General features: G+C 48.0%; 1 protein-coding gene across 1 annotated transcript in view; it reads right to left on the reverse strand.

Annotated features, from left to right (window-relative positions):
* The window catches only part of RYR3 (ryanodine receptor 3), a 513,451-nt gene that overhangs the window by 5,355 nt on the left and 493,648 nt on the right, over positions 1-14,448 (reverse strand). The window contains exons 93-101 of the mRNA XM_077880434.1: positions 12,278-12,408; positions 7,619-7,661; positions 7,024-7,151; positions 6,552-6,612; positions 6,098-6,244; positions 2,841-2,975; positions 1,834-1,990; positions 860-924; positions 485-585 (exon numbers count right to left, since the gene is read on the reverse strand). Coding sequence (XP_077736560.1) covers positions 485-585; positions 860-924; positions 1,834-1,990; positions 2,841-2,975; positions 6,098-6,244; positions 6,552-6,612; positions 7,024-7,151; positions 7,619-7,661; positions 12,278-12,408 — 968 coding nt within the window. The remainder of the gene's footprint in view (positions 1-484; positions 586-859; positions 925-1,833; positions 1,991-2,840; positions 2,976-6,097; positions 6,245-6,551; positions 6,613-7,023; positions 7,152-7,618; positions 7,662-12,277; positions 12,409-14,448) is intronic.

The raw sequence follows: 14,448 nt of genomic DNA on the forward strand, positions 1-14,448 counted from the left end.
CTGACCACTGTGACAGGAGCAAATGTGGTGGGGGTGGGAGGCGGGGGAGGGCCCGTCTGGAATGGGTTCAGAGGGGACCAGGAAGAGAAAGATGGAGGACTGTGAGCCCAGACACTCCAAGCTTCACTGGAAGGGCAGAAAGTAGCGGGGCAGTAGCTGGAAGTAAAAGTGGGGCTGTAGGCTTTGTTCTTGGGTTAGGGTTAAAAACCAACACTCGAGCGGTGATGGGGAAAGTTCAGTAGAGAAGGAGAGACGGAGGCTTGGGGTCCCGTCCCCGGCGGAGGCTGTCCTTTGCTAGGAGCCTGGAAAGCCCCCCGCACACATCCGTCAGAACGTGGGCCGGGTGGGGGGGACGTCCTCGAGGTGTCCCCCCTCAACTCTACTTGGGGAAAGAGGCGGAAATGGGGCCTGGAGGTGCGCAGGGGGCATCGCCCTTTAGTTCATTCTGTCCCCGCCCCGGCCCCTGTGGAGCGAGGGCACTCACAGATAGTTGGCCAAGTTGTGCTCCTGTAAGGTGTGTGTCTCGAAGCCATGAGGAGTCGTGTCAAAGTAGTCGTTGCCAATCCCGCAGATGAAGCACTTAGTCTACGGCGAAGGAGAGAGGCAGCAGGAGCGTCAGCACGTGCTACCTGGCGGGAGGGGAGGGGCCGCAGTCTCCCGACGGGGGACCGTGCAGACTCGGTCTCCAGTGCTCTGGCGTTAGTCATCCCCCCGGTGCCACGGAGCCGCTGCCAGCCGAGCGGAGTGGGGGGGGGGGGTGCGGGGAGGGTGCAGCGGAGCAGCACCAGGTGGGAGCAGGCCCAAGGATTCTAGACCCATGGCCGCAAAGCACACACAGCTGGGGCCAGTCCAGCGTTACCTCCATGTCCTCGCGCACTTGTTCCTGCTGGTCTCTCAGCTCTCCAAAGGCGTCGATGATGAGACCTGGTATTTTAAATACAGAGACAGGTAAAGCACCTCAGGGAGCTGCAGGCTGGCTCGGGGCAGAGGCTCAGCAGCAGAGGCCACGGTGTTTGCAAGAAAGTGACCATCGGGCTCAACCTGTAAAGCAGTCAGACAAAGCAAGTTCTCGAGTGGCACATGCTGGCCCGCGTCTGTGCTCCCCCTCACCCCACCTTTGTGCGGCGGTCTACACTGGCCCTCCCTGACCACCTGGTCGCCCCCACGCAGCCTGTGGCTCAGTCTTCCTGGCAGCGCCATAGGCACTGATGGGTACCGGGATGCCTATGCGGTTAGTCTCTCCTCCGCCCCTATCTCCGAGGGCCACCGCAGCACCGGCAGGTCCTGGGTGTGCACCTTCCCTTGGTCTGCTGCTGTACTCGTGTCTACGTGTCCTTGCTCTCTTGTTTCCATCCCATTGCTCCCCCGACTTGGCTCTGAAGGACCGAGCACAGTTAGTGGCACGATGCAAACTAAAGTCATCACCGTTCTTCATTCCTGACAACCTAGTGACTAGAATATCAGCACCCCTCCCCCCAGGGAACGCTGGCTCGCTCTCAGGACTCCCCTCTCCGCTCCTTCGTCACCACAGGGTCTGGGAGAAAATGAGGGCAGGAGCCGAGGCTGCAGGACAAGACCCGCCACGGGAGGCACCGGGGAGCTGAGGGAGGAGCACACCAGCACCTCGGGGCGGGGGGACAGGAGCTGGGCTGGACCCCCACTTGGATTCCTGGGTACGGCTGCGTGTGGCTCACGCTCGCACGGCAGATGCTCAGTAGGTTTCTGCTGAATAAGCGAGTCCGACGAGTGTGAACCTCCACTCACAGGCCCAGGCCCAGAGGGTAGGGAACCAGGCGTACGCCCTGCTCGTACCTCCCACGAGCGGCAGCCCACCTTGAATGATGGCCAGCAGGATGACGATGACAAAGAAGAAGAACGTGATGTCGAAGACAATGCGGTACATTTCGTAGGGGTCACCGGCGGGGTCTTCAATTTCGTCACCGATGCCGCCCCCGGCTCGCACTCCCACGTACATGTGGAACAGGTAACACTGGGGAACGGCAAGAATGGCAGTTTTGGGGAAAGTCGCAGGGTGTTGTTTTTAGCCTGCCAGTCAGCGGACCTTTCAGCCCCGCGGCTCCTGCCGTCCCCCACGCCCCCCATCGCAGGTGAAAGCCTTGTCACACTCGGCCTATAGCAGATATTCTTCCCTCATTAAAGGGAGAGGAAAGGGGTGAACGATTTGAGGCCCGCAGGGGGATGCCTGGGGGGTGCAGAAGTCCAACTGCCCCGAGGCCGCTGGTGCCTCCCAGGAGGTTGAGGGCCTGGCTGGGGTGGGGGGGGGGAAACCTAGCGGGGTGCTGGCCCTACAGCGGGCACAGGCAGTGACGTGGGAGGCTGGGGCAGCAAGGCGACGCATGTGGGGCCTGCGGGGGCGCCTGACGGGAGGGCAGCAGGACCGCCTCCACCTGTTCTTACTGCCTGGAGAGCTGACCATGGACCAGGGCGCCTGGCACGCGGTGTCCCTGCAGCCCGTCACCATGAACATCTTGAGGTGTGGGTGCCCCCCTTCTAGCGGCTGGTCCCCCCCTCCCCGACCATAGTGGTCTTTTTGCGAGAACCGCCCCGGGGCTGGTTGGAACACATGGAGTCCCTGATCCCTGGGACCTGGCCCAGCTCTCCGAGACACAGAACTGAAGCTGGACTCCCAAGCAACTTCAGTGCAGGTCCATTGACATCCAGGCCAAGGTAGCAGCATCCTGGACACCTGTGGAGGTGGCCAAGACCTGCTAGGCCCAGGACACCTACAGCCCCCCGCTCCTCCTCTCGTCCATCTATCTGTCCGTCTGCCTGGGCACTTCCACTCTAATGTCTGGTCAGCGCTGGCGGTGGGCTCTCACCGTCATCATGTCGTCACACTTCATGTCCGGCTCATCATCATCTTCACTCTTGTTGTAGAACTTGCGAAAGAAGTTGAAGGCCACCACGGTGTAGAGGTAGACCACCACAGCCAGGAGACCCACGGTCAGGACCAGCTGGCAGCAGGAGGGAGAAGGGGGAGGAGGTGGGTCCACCCCGAGAGCTTCTCGGGAGACCCCAAGTGAACAAGAAAGGTGTGGTGGGAAGGGGACAGAGGAAGGGGTGGCAGCAAAGGCTGTCCTACTGCAGGTGGACATCACGGGGCCAGGGGGAGAAGACAGGGATGGGGGGTGGGCTAAATTCTCTATCCCCCCACATTCATAGCCTCCAGCATCCCAGAATGTGAGCGAATCTGGAAATCAGGCCTTTAAAGAGGTAAACTGCAATGACAGAACTGCCCCCTCTCCAGCCTAGGTGGAGTCCTTCTGAGAGGGATTGGGACAGACACAGACACCAGGAGCCACAGGCACTGAGGGGAGAGCAAGTGAAAAAGCAAGAGGGGGCTTCCTAGGAAACGAAGTCTACCCCCACCTTGATCCTAGACCCCTGGCCTGCAGAACCGAGAGGAAACAAAGCTAGCAGCCTGCCATTCTGGGTGGTGGCCCTAGCAGACATGTGCTGGGATTGGGGATTGGGCCTCAGCAACCTAAGGAGGGATTTAAGGACTGCACAGTGACAGTGCTGGGAAGAGGAAGGGTCTCTTGCTTTTTTGGCAGGGACAGCAGTGAGTGGAAGCTTCACGATATGGCTTCTACTCTAATGCTGCTTCTAAAGAGTTCAAAGCTTCTTTGGACGGAGGGGGCCCCTTACATGTTTTCATAAAGAACCACGAGTGGATAATTGTCACAGCTTTGAAGTTGCTGTAGGAATCATCTAAGATGGTTTAGCAAAGCGACATTTTTCATGATTAAGAAGCCTGCCTAGAACCTTTGCAGGGTCACAGGGCATGCTCGTTTCCCGGTTCTAGGAAGTACTATGAATGAGGACCCTGTGGGACCTACTTATCTGATCCATAGGAGGGACTGGGGGTGAGCCGGGGCTTCCGAGATCACAGTCAGAATGAAGAGACCTTTTGCTCTCCACTGTCAAGGTGCCACACAAAAGGGGCAGAGGCATGAGGATGAAGATAAATACCACCAGAAACGTATTCAAAGGCTTCTCTGGGGCAGCCCGGGTGGTGCAGCGGTTTAGTGCTGCCTTCGGCCCAGAGCGTGATCCTGGAGACCCGGGATTGAGTCCCACGTCGGGCTCCCTGCATGGAGCCTGCTTTGCCCTCTGCCTGTGTCTCTGCCTCTCTGTCTCTGTCTCTCTCTCTCTGCCTCTCATGAATAAATAAATAAAATCTTAAAAAAAAAAAAAAAAAGGCTTCTCTGAATGATGAATAGCAACTTCCCAAACCTCAAGACAGCAGACGCACAGAATGCAGTTGGTTTTAGAAACAGAAAGAACCTGGGCTTTGCACCAAAGAAGAAATGGGCTAGTCCTTCCACTTAGTGGCTGTGTGTCTTGGGTGAGACACTTGGCCTCTCTGAGCTTCAGTTCTCTTACCTGTCAAGGGAGCATCACAGCTACCTTATGAGGTAGTTGTGAGCCCGTCACAGTACCTGGCATGAGCTGGGCATGTATTTTTTCTAGATTTTCAGCAAGCCCATATAGGAAATTCATGGTCTAAAGTTTCCATTTCAGGTACAGTTTTGTGTGACGCCATCAAGCCACATCAATAAAAACCCGTTTCAACATCTGAGTAAAGGGGAAGGAAATAATTCTACGAGAACGTGTGGTAGCCCTGGTGTTGCACAGATCACCCTGGGGGAAATGTTGCTTTTATAGGGTCAAACTTCCCACAGTGCACATGTAAAAACACACAATGGCCTTTCTCCCAGGAACCTATAAGGAACCTAAAGGGAAGCATTCAACACTCGAGGCAAACATCTAGATCACAGATTCTGTTACTGCCTCCCCAAACTTCAGCAACTTGTGTGTGGCAGCCAAGCTTTATCTCTAGCTTTTCTCCATTCTTTTTATCACCAACCAAACAAGAAACATTGACTGTTGCCATTACCAAAAACCTAGAAGAAAGAGATGATCCTCATGATCCTCATACCTGATGATCTAGCACCTTTTAGAAATCTTTTAGATTTTAGATTTTTTAGAAATTTAGATTTAGATTTTAGAAATTTAGATTTAGATTTTTTAGAAATCTAGAAATCTTTTAGAAATTTTTGTGAGTATACTTGACAATCTTATGCCAGTTTCAGGTGTACAGCACAGTGATGTGGCCTCTCTGTACATTGTGCCGTGCTCCACAGATGTGTGGCTACCGTCTGTCACCATACAATACTATGACAATACCACCCGCTATATATAAAGGGTACCACAATATGTTAATGTTAATTAACATATCTGTCACCTAACACAGTTACAACTACCGTGTGTAGGGTGCGTGTGTGGAAACACTTCAGATCTACTGTCTTAGCAAACTTCAAGTATATGATACAGTACTTTTATAAGCACCATGCTTTACATTAGATACTCAGAATTTATTTGTCTTATAACGGAACGTTTGTACTCTAACACGACCCCTGGGCCCCATCACCTGGTAACCATCATGCTACTCTCTGGTTCTAGGAGTGGTTCCCACTGTCTCATTTATAAAGTTGCACGTAATGAGGAATGAAATGCTAAGGAGTTTGAATTTGTTGACAAAAGGAGCCATTTGAAGATTTTTAATCAAGGGATTGACCCTGACAACAATGTAGAAAACAGACTGGATATTGAGGAGGCTGGAAATAGCCATATCTATATTGACAAACACAGACACGTATGTGTGTAGGTGAGTATGTGTGTATATATATGTCTACGTCATGTAGAAGCATGTATCAGAAGTCCTTGGGGAGCCTAGTTACCCAGCCTCCAGGGAACAGATCAGATTCATGGAGGGAAGGGTAAACCTGAAAAGGTCTCCAGGGTGACCCTGTTATGTCCATCACCTCCTTCCCTTCCCCTTTCTCCTGATTGATCTAAATGTTCAGTGTTTCCAAAACAAGGTCCTACATCTCTTAAGTGAGGGCTGCAATTTTGCAATGACAGTCAATATTTTCACATTTGGCCAAGAAAGGTGTACTATACGCCATGACGTACACCTTCCCGTCACATACTAGGGTCCTCCCCGTTGTTGGCTTTTTCCTCCTATCCACATCTAGGCCTCTCCTCTTCTGCCCAGTGGAAACCCCAGTACCTGTTTGCCATTGTGAGTTACAGATGACAGAATAGTCCTCAGCGTCTTGAAGCCCATTGCGATGTCCAGCAGATGAGCAGCAAAAAAGAAGTTGTTGTAGTGGCCCAGGACTGACATGGTTGTGTACCAGGCAAGGTAGAGAAACGACTGTGGAGAAAGGAAGCAGAGGCAGTTGAACAACCTTTCAGGCCTTTGTGCCTTGTGATGGGCCCATGAAACCAGCTGTGGTCTGGATACGGACGTGCTAAGGTACCATGACTGGTCTAAGGGTTGCCATGTGAAAGCCCATCCACAGTACACTAACTGATCCCCCCCCGCGCCGCGAAGGCCTCCCGTCTCTGATAAGTGAGCATGGAGTCCTCTTGACACCCTCCCTACATTGTTGCCCTATGGCGGCCGATGACCTCCCCGACCCCGTGGCACAGAACCTTGTATCTCCCGAAGCCATACTCACGTTGTCGGTGAAAACAACTCCCAGTTTCCAGATATGGTACTTCATGTCAATGGAGCTCAGCCTAAAGGGGAGCAAATAATTTTAAAGCTTATAAATGTCAGACTTTAGGTAAGTGTTTAATAAGGGGAAAAGTTAAGTGTTTTCTCTCAGGTTTAATAAGCTGAACACAGCTCTGAGCTTTATCAAGTTGTATGTGTTCCCCGTGGGACCGAGAATGGTAGAATCACACACCCTGAAATTTTAATTAGTCTTTGTCTTTCTGCTCTAACAGGCCTGAAAGCTGGTAGGTCTTTACATTGCTTTGAGGTGGTGTTCTCCCAATATGTTAGAACCTAGAAAAACACCGGAGCCACAGCAGGGCCTGAGAGTGCACAGGCGTGCTGTAGTGCTCCGCTCTGGCACACTGAAGAGGGCTGGAAAAGCAAAGGATCCGCTTGGGCAGACTTTGGGTTTGAACTCCTAAGCTCTGTACCATGACACCAGAGAGGCCGCCTCTGCTTTGTTCTCTTCGACTGGGCTGAAATCAAGGGCATTTTTGTCCAAACCTAGGAGTTCCGCAATGCGTTCTGCTCCGTAGAGATCTCCATACTTGTTGATCACCTGGAGAGAGGATGACAGGGTGAGCTCGGGCCACGCACCACAGCATGGTCTCCAGAGCTTTGTTAATGCTCTGGCCTTTTCAAGGGGTTGATGAACACATGATTCAAAATGCAACAGGAAAATAAAGAGGAAAAAAAAATAAGCCCTGGGAGAAAACAGAAGTGGAAGAGACAAAGTGAAAACCACATCTCAAGCTGGTATCTTTTGGAGGGGAGAAGAAAACCAGTACGTACAAAGCAGTGATTGTGTTAAGCTGTTTAGGGCAGATGAGTACAAGAAGGAGCCAAAACCTACATACGTTCATACAGAAGCCCTTCTGTGACTTACTCTTTTCAAGATACCATCATAAAAGCAACAGCAAACATATTTGTGTTTGTATATGTAGAACTTAAAAAAAAAAAAAAAACACACGACATTTCTTTGGTGGCCATGGAAAACACCCCCTGCCTTCCACTGACAAGGCATACCTTTCTCTTGACAAACTTGTCCCAGTAGTTATTAGGGAAAGATCTGAAAAGGAAAATGAAAAGGGGAGTCCTTAACATCAAGGCTGACACATCAAGAAGCTGTGCGATCTGTGTCTGAATCCAGGATCGCTTTGGGCTTTGTCCTGCTCATTCAGAATTCAGACTGATTGAAGCTCAGAGGCACCACACATCTAACTCATCTGTGATTCTGCCTCTCTGTGGTGACTTCTGAAACACCTGGAGAGCCACCCTGCATCTTCAACCTCAAGATTATGGTAAAGAGCCAGGAACTGTGAGGGCAGGCTAGACAGAAACAGGTGCATACATGTTTCTTGATCCCAGTATAACTAGAACAAAACCCTGTGGGAAAACACATGCATTCAAGCTTCGTTCACTGAGTACACAGCTCTTGGTTCACTGAGTACCTGGGGTAGGTGATAGTGATATAGTGGTGGGAAGTGTAGACAAGGTCCCTCACTTGATGATGTTTCTGGAATGGGAATCACCTTTGGTTCGTGTCTGTGGAGTTTTTCTCCAGAAAAACCAGAGTGCTCTTCCCCTCTATTCTCCATCCCTAAGTAGCTCCTGTGGGGTCTGCTCTTCTCAGGGAATTAGATCCTTCCATCTTCTGGAGGTGGCTCCCTTTACCATCCTGTCCCCAGTCCTTCAGGGGAATTTCTTTCCTTAGCCTGGTAACTTCCATCAGCTCCACTGCAAATAGTTTGTGATTGTTAAGGCCCAGGGAGGAACTGTCACTTCCAGGTAGCTTGGCAAAAATCATTTACGATGTTTTTCTCCTGGGGCACCTGGTGGCTCAGTCAGTTCAGCATATGACTTTTGATTTTGGCTCAGGTCATGTCCTCAGGGTCATGAGATGGAGCACCAAGTGGGCTCTGTGCTAGGTGTGGGGCCTGCTTGAGATTCTTTCTCCCCTCTGTCCCTCCCCACCTTGCGTACTTGCTCTCTCTCTCTCTCCATTTCACAGTGATTGACCTTTCCTGGGAGAGTTCCTTGTGAGTCTAGATTGTCTAGACTGGCCCTTGGTGTGCGCATTCTCAGTTCTGTTTACCTTGTGTCCATTCTCGGCTCTGGTACACAACAGTCTCCTATTCTACAAAGACCACCCACGCTGGGGATAAGGAAGGGAGGACCTCCCTCTACTCATGGACCTCTCCGAAGAATAACCCCCAGCAAATGCCACCTCTCCCCCAACAGACAAGCTTTTCTTTTTTTCCTGTGGGGACAGTGTAGGGGGGGAAGCTAAAGCAATTTCTTTGTTTCAATCATCCAAATGCCACTTAAAAGCAAAAACAAATGCTGAGTTTACAGAGTAAACTGGTAATAGATTTTATCTGGAGGCATAGAAAGGATTATTTTGAATTTCTTCTTTGTACATTTTTCTCCATGTATTAGTTTCAGAACCCAAACAAAGTAAATTAGAAAAAAAAAACAAAACAAACCAATCCTGGCTTCTTCTATCCACATTAAAATCTCCTTTCTCTTCAATCCTTTATACAAATGGTCCATAACATACAGCTCAGCCTTGGTCACACTTTGTCCTAAGTAGAAAATTCTGTAAGTGATGCCTCAGGGCCACTGACTGAAGGCTGCAAGCAAGACCATTTCACAGACGATCTTAACCTTGTCCCCTGACTAGGGATGGGAGCTCCTTGAAGGTAGAAAACATAATTTTACTTGGTAATATTCCTTAGACCATGAGGTAGACAACAGAACCTCCAGAAGGGAAATGCATAAACATTACCTGTGTATGTGGTCAAAAAATAATACAAGATGCTCAACCTCTTTAGAAATGAAGGAGGTGCACGGTGAGATGCTACTACACATCTACGGAATTAGCAAAATTATCTCAGTATCTTAACAAGTTTGACCAAGAGGCGGGGAAGCAGGAACTCTCATACAGTGATGGTTGGAATGTAAATCAAGACAAACATTTGCGTATCCTACTATTCAGCAAATTCCTTCCCTGGTCTCTACTCTAGAGAAACTCTCTTATTGGAACATCAGGTATAAAAGTGTTCATTGTCCCACTGTTTGAAAGAGCCAGAAACTAGAAACAGTTGAAATATCCATTGTCAGGAAAATGGATAACAACATGATATGTACATGATAAATACTTATATAATGGAAAATATGCTGCAGTTTTGAGGATGATCCAACTATGGCCATACACATCAACATGGGCAGGTTCCAGATGCAGTGTTGAACAAAAGTATGACCGTATAATTAATGCATATAGCATAATTCCATTTACATAAAGTTCAAAAACAGTCAACATGAAAGAATGCTTCTGGGGAACATGCCTGAGTGTTAAACTATACTAAGGAAAGGTTGAATATTGCTAAAGCCAGGAGAATAGTTAAGTGGGGCTTGGGAACATCATGATCAGGGAGGATGTCCAGGACTTGAAAGCTATGAGTAACTATTCCATTTGTAAAATTGTGTAGTTCATTATTATGAACTACTTTAAAATACACATTTTATATTTCCTTAACATGTGTGTTTAACAATATAAAAATAAAATAAAAAAGATAGCTCTCTTTGATAGTTAACTGTAAAAAGTAGGTTACTGCAAAGCACTCCATGTACTATGATGCCATGATTGTGGGGAAAAAAAGATTCACCCATGTAATAATTTTAAAACAGCTATTTATGTACTTCTGTGTTCATGGACATTTAAGCCACTTCAAAAAAAAAATAGCAACTATCCTCATTGGAATGTTTTAGTGTACTTCTCATTAATTCCTTAGATACTTAGATTTTTAGCAACTAAACCGCCTTTTTACTGGGAAGGAGGGCATATATCCTCTTTCACAGACATGAGTATTACTGATAATTGTAGAAAGCTAGCCAAAGAATTGCATTATTTAATAGTATCCAAAATTTCTGTGATGTGATGACAAAGGGTCAGAAACGACTTTAGTTTTCCTTATTTGTGTGGATTGGCAAGGACCTGCAGAGGGACAGGCTTTTGATTTGCATTCTCCCTTTTTTCTTTTTTCCCCTAAGAGAAGAGTCTTCCCTTTCTAGAAACTATTTTAAAGACCCCAGTTGTGCCTTTATAGAGCTGCCTCCCTCAGTCTGCCTGTCTTTGAATAAAGAGCAATTTTCTTGGGCAGCCCCAGTCACTCAGCGGTTTAGCACCGCCTTCAGCCCAGGGTGTGATCCTGGAGTCCCGGGATCGAGTCCCACATCGGGCTCCCTGCATGGAGCCTGCTTCTCCCTCTGCCTGTGTCTCTGCCTCTCTCTCTGTGTCTGTTATGAATAAATAAATAAACATCTTAAAAAAATAAAAGAAATTTTCTTCCCCCAGGAGTCAGGATTGTTATTTGCAGATGTGCACATTTTAATTGGCACAACTAAGAGTTTCAACACAGTCATCTCTGTTTACATATCCAGCCCTGTATCTCTCCTCTTTCAGCATATTAATTTATCTCAAAACTCTCATTTTCCCAGTTGTGAACACACTGACATTGCCTTCGCTAATGGTGATGGCCATTTTGTGAACAAGTAGAGAAAGGGAATGACGAACTGCTTGATGTCTACCCTGTGCCAGGCACTGCACACACTCATTGATCTCCCAGACTTTGGGAGGTGGTATTTGTTGGGCTGGAGAGACTGGGAACCTCAAAACGGCCGACCGCAGGCCAGCAACCTCCCAATAATGCCGCCTTGCCACCCCACCCCCATCTTCCCGCCATGCCACCTTGCCACCCTACCCTAACTTAGCTTACAAGACCTTGCCCTTAGTTACAGACCCTTACCCTAATTGGAATGCCGCCCTACCCCCATCTTCCCGCCAAAAATTCTTTTTAAACCCCCCCATGGTTTCCCGGGGCATGACAGCTGGTGACTTCCCCACTCTCTCCCTCCCCTGTGGGCTGTGGAACCTTGCCCAGGAGTGCGTCCCATTAAAAGCCTGTTTTGACCAACTTTTGCTTGGCCTCTCTATTCCATTTCACTACCTGACAGTATTCTCATGCATCTATTAATGAAGAGGAAATCGAGGCTCAAAGGGCTGCATTACCTTGCCCCTTTCACAGACAACTAAGCAATGGAGCTGACCTGCTGTCCCACCTCTGGCCATTGCATCAGTGCTCTTTCCCACCATGGTCCTGATCATACACATGCTACCAACAAAGTAGGCTTAGCACCACAGGTGGTAGCACCCACACCCAGATGGTCCTATTTGAACTGCCTACCAAGTGACAGTGGAAGGAGTCTATTACCAACCAGGGTACTTGTTGGAGAAGACTTCAGAGGTCATCAAACTGCTGTGCCGTATGGGAGCTCTAGAGAAGATGATCAGATAATCTCAGAACCCCCGGGCAAGGGAAACAATTGTGTATGACTCGAACATGGAAAACGAAGTCATACTGTACTGGGCCATCTGGTCTTAATTCCATATGCTCAACACTCCCTGACAATATCCTTGATCCCCCATTATATGCACAGAGATACACACAAGTGTTTGAGGGGCAACAGGCTATTTCACTAGGAAGGCAGCAGAGAAAATAAGTCCTAGAAACCAAAAAAAGGTTTATACTAATCAGCCTGCAAGGCTGGTTAAGAACATGTCATTCTATTTATGGTATAGACTCTTCTTTTTCCTTTTTGGGATGGAGGTGAGGGGACACTTACGGTGTGTTGATTACCAGGCGGTCCCACTGCCCCTTGATGTCATCTTCAGATGGCTGTTCAGTGATGTACAGGCCATCGAACTCCAGCTTCCTGGCAATTTCTTTTTCCCTTTTGAATACCACCAGAGGGACCTAGGAGTGGGAAGACACTAGTTGCTCAGAGAAGGTTTTCTGATTATAGCACCCTCTCCCAAGCATTCCCACCAATTAGCATTTCCAACTTCAGGGCAGTAATCTCTCTCTTTTTATGGTTTTATTATATCATATACTTAATTATTTAAAAAAATAATCTCTATACCTAACCCAGAGCTTGAACTGAAGACGCGGAGATCAAGACTCACATCTCCTCCGACTGAGCCAGCCAAGTGCCCCTGGGGCAGTAATCTCTTTGTAGTAGGATTCTTAGGGTTCCTAGTTGTGGATCTAAAGTCAAATCTCTTCTTACTCCTTTGGCTAATTCGCCTCCCTCCAAAAATCTGGTTTCATTTGGGCCACCTTCAAGCCTTGGATTAAATAGCTGATATAATACAAACTGGACTCCTTGACCCATCCTGGAAAGAAGGCCATATTTAGACCAGTACCTAGGCCAAATCAGTTAGGTCCCCTAGGACTCTTAGGCCAGAGTTGATCCAAGACTTAGAAAGAAAATGAATTATTCTGGAATGGATTGGTCAGCCACACGAATACCATGGCATGTTCCAGCCCCCTTCAGTGGCTACAGTCATCTCCATCTCATGGTATTGATGCTTGGTTGGTGAAACGTGGTTTGCTTGCTAGGAGGAGAGGGTTCACTAGGCTCTGTATAGTCTTCTGGTATTGAACTTTTCTTCTTGAGAATGACCACTTACTGGTTCCCGACTATCACTCCCCATTCTCTTACAGTTTTAACTGTCATTCTAGGCTAGAGATGGTGTCATGGCTATGATGACCTACCACCAAAAAAGTACACAGAAAAGGAGGGGTAAGTATCTACTTGCTCCAACCATCATCACATATACTTCAAGTAAGGGACAGAGTCAGTGAGGTCAAAGGAGACTACCGAAATCCCTGGAAATGAATAGTAGCCAAGGCTCCTCTAGCCAGGAAAGCCTAATACGGACAGAGCTGGAGCCTGTCATTCGGCTGGAAAGCTACTGGTTACTTGGCAACATCCCTCAGGCCTTGGTCTCCAGATGATTTCTTCCAATAACTCTTTCTCAAAGCTTTTGATATCCATATGCCCCACACTATTTCTTTATTTCCAAGAAAAAAGAGACAAAATTTAGATCACGATTTGTAAAGAGTTACTTCTTGTCCTTTTTTTTTTTTAATTTGAATTCAATTAGCCAACATACAGTACATCATTAGTTTCAGGTGTAGTGTTCAATAATTAATCAGTTGCATGTAACACCCAGTGCCCTTTTTCTTCTTTAAAGTGACAAAACACCACCAAGGAGATAAAAGACTAAGGACAGGAAGGTGGCAAAGGCTATTAATAGGCATTTGCACACTGTGAAGAATCAATGATGGCTGCTAGATGATGGATGATGTGGGAGGGAAGGCAAAGGTAAAGCTACACTGACTAACATCTGCTGTCTTCTCAGAGGACTCTGAATAATAATAATAATACTAAGGTTTAGGGCAGTACTCATCTCTGGAACTTGAAGCACGCCCCCTTCAGTCTTCTAAGGGTTTGCAAACCCTTGTAAGTAGGATCGGCACATCTTTATTCCCTAGGTAGTGATTACCTTTTGTTTTCTCTAGGTCCCTAGTATATGTGCATCAAATCTAATAAGCTGAGCCCTGGGATGCTAAACCATACAGTAAACCAGTAACATGCTCTCACGGTTACTATGTTTGGTGTTCTGAGTCCTTTTATACCTGTTAATTTAACAGCCTCAGACACTTTTAGGAGTTGGTAGTATTATTATAATGCTCATTTTTACAGATGAGGAATCAGAGGAATGGTGAGGTTAGTGGTAAAACTGAGTCCCACCCAGGCAGCCTGGCTCCAGAATCTGTGCTTTCATTATGACAAAGGAGTCTTTGGTGTGGGTTAGGGCACGCGGTCTCCCCAGGGGGATAGCTGGATTTCCTGCATGATATTATAGTTCACTGGGGGTAGTGAGGACTAGAAGGATAGGAATATATGTTTTGGACTCTTCCCAGGGAGAAGATCGTTTGATCTATGGC

The sequence above is a fragment of the Canis aureus genome, chromosome 32, assembly GCF_053574225.1.
Source record: "Canis aureus isolate CA01 chromosome 32, VMU_Caureus_v.1.0, whole genome shotgun sequence".
NCBI classification, from domain to species: domain Eukaryota; kingdom Metazoa; phylum Chordata; class Mammalia; order Carnivora; family Canidae; genus Canis; species Canis aureus.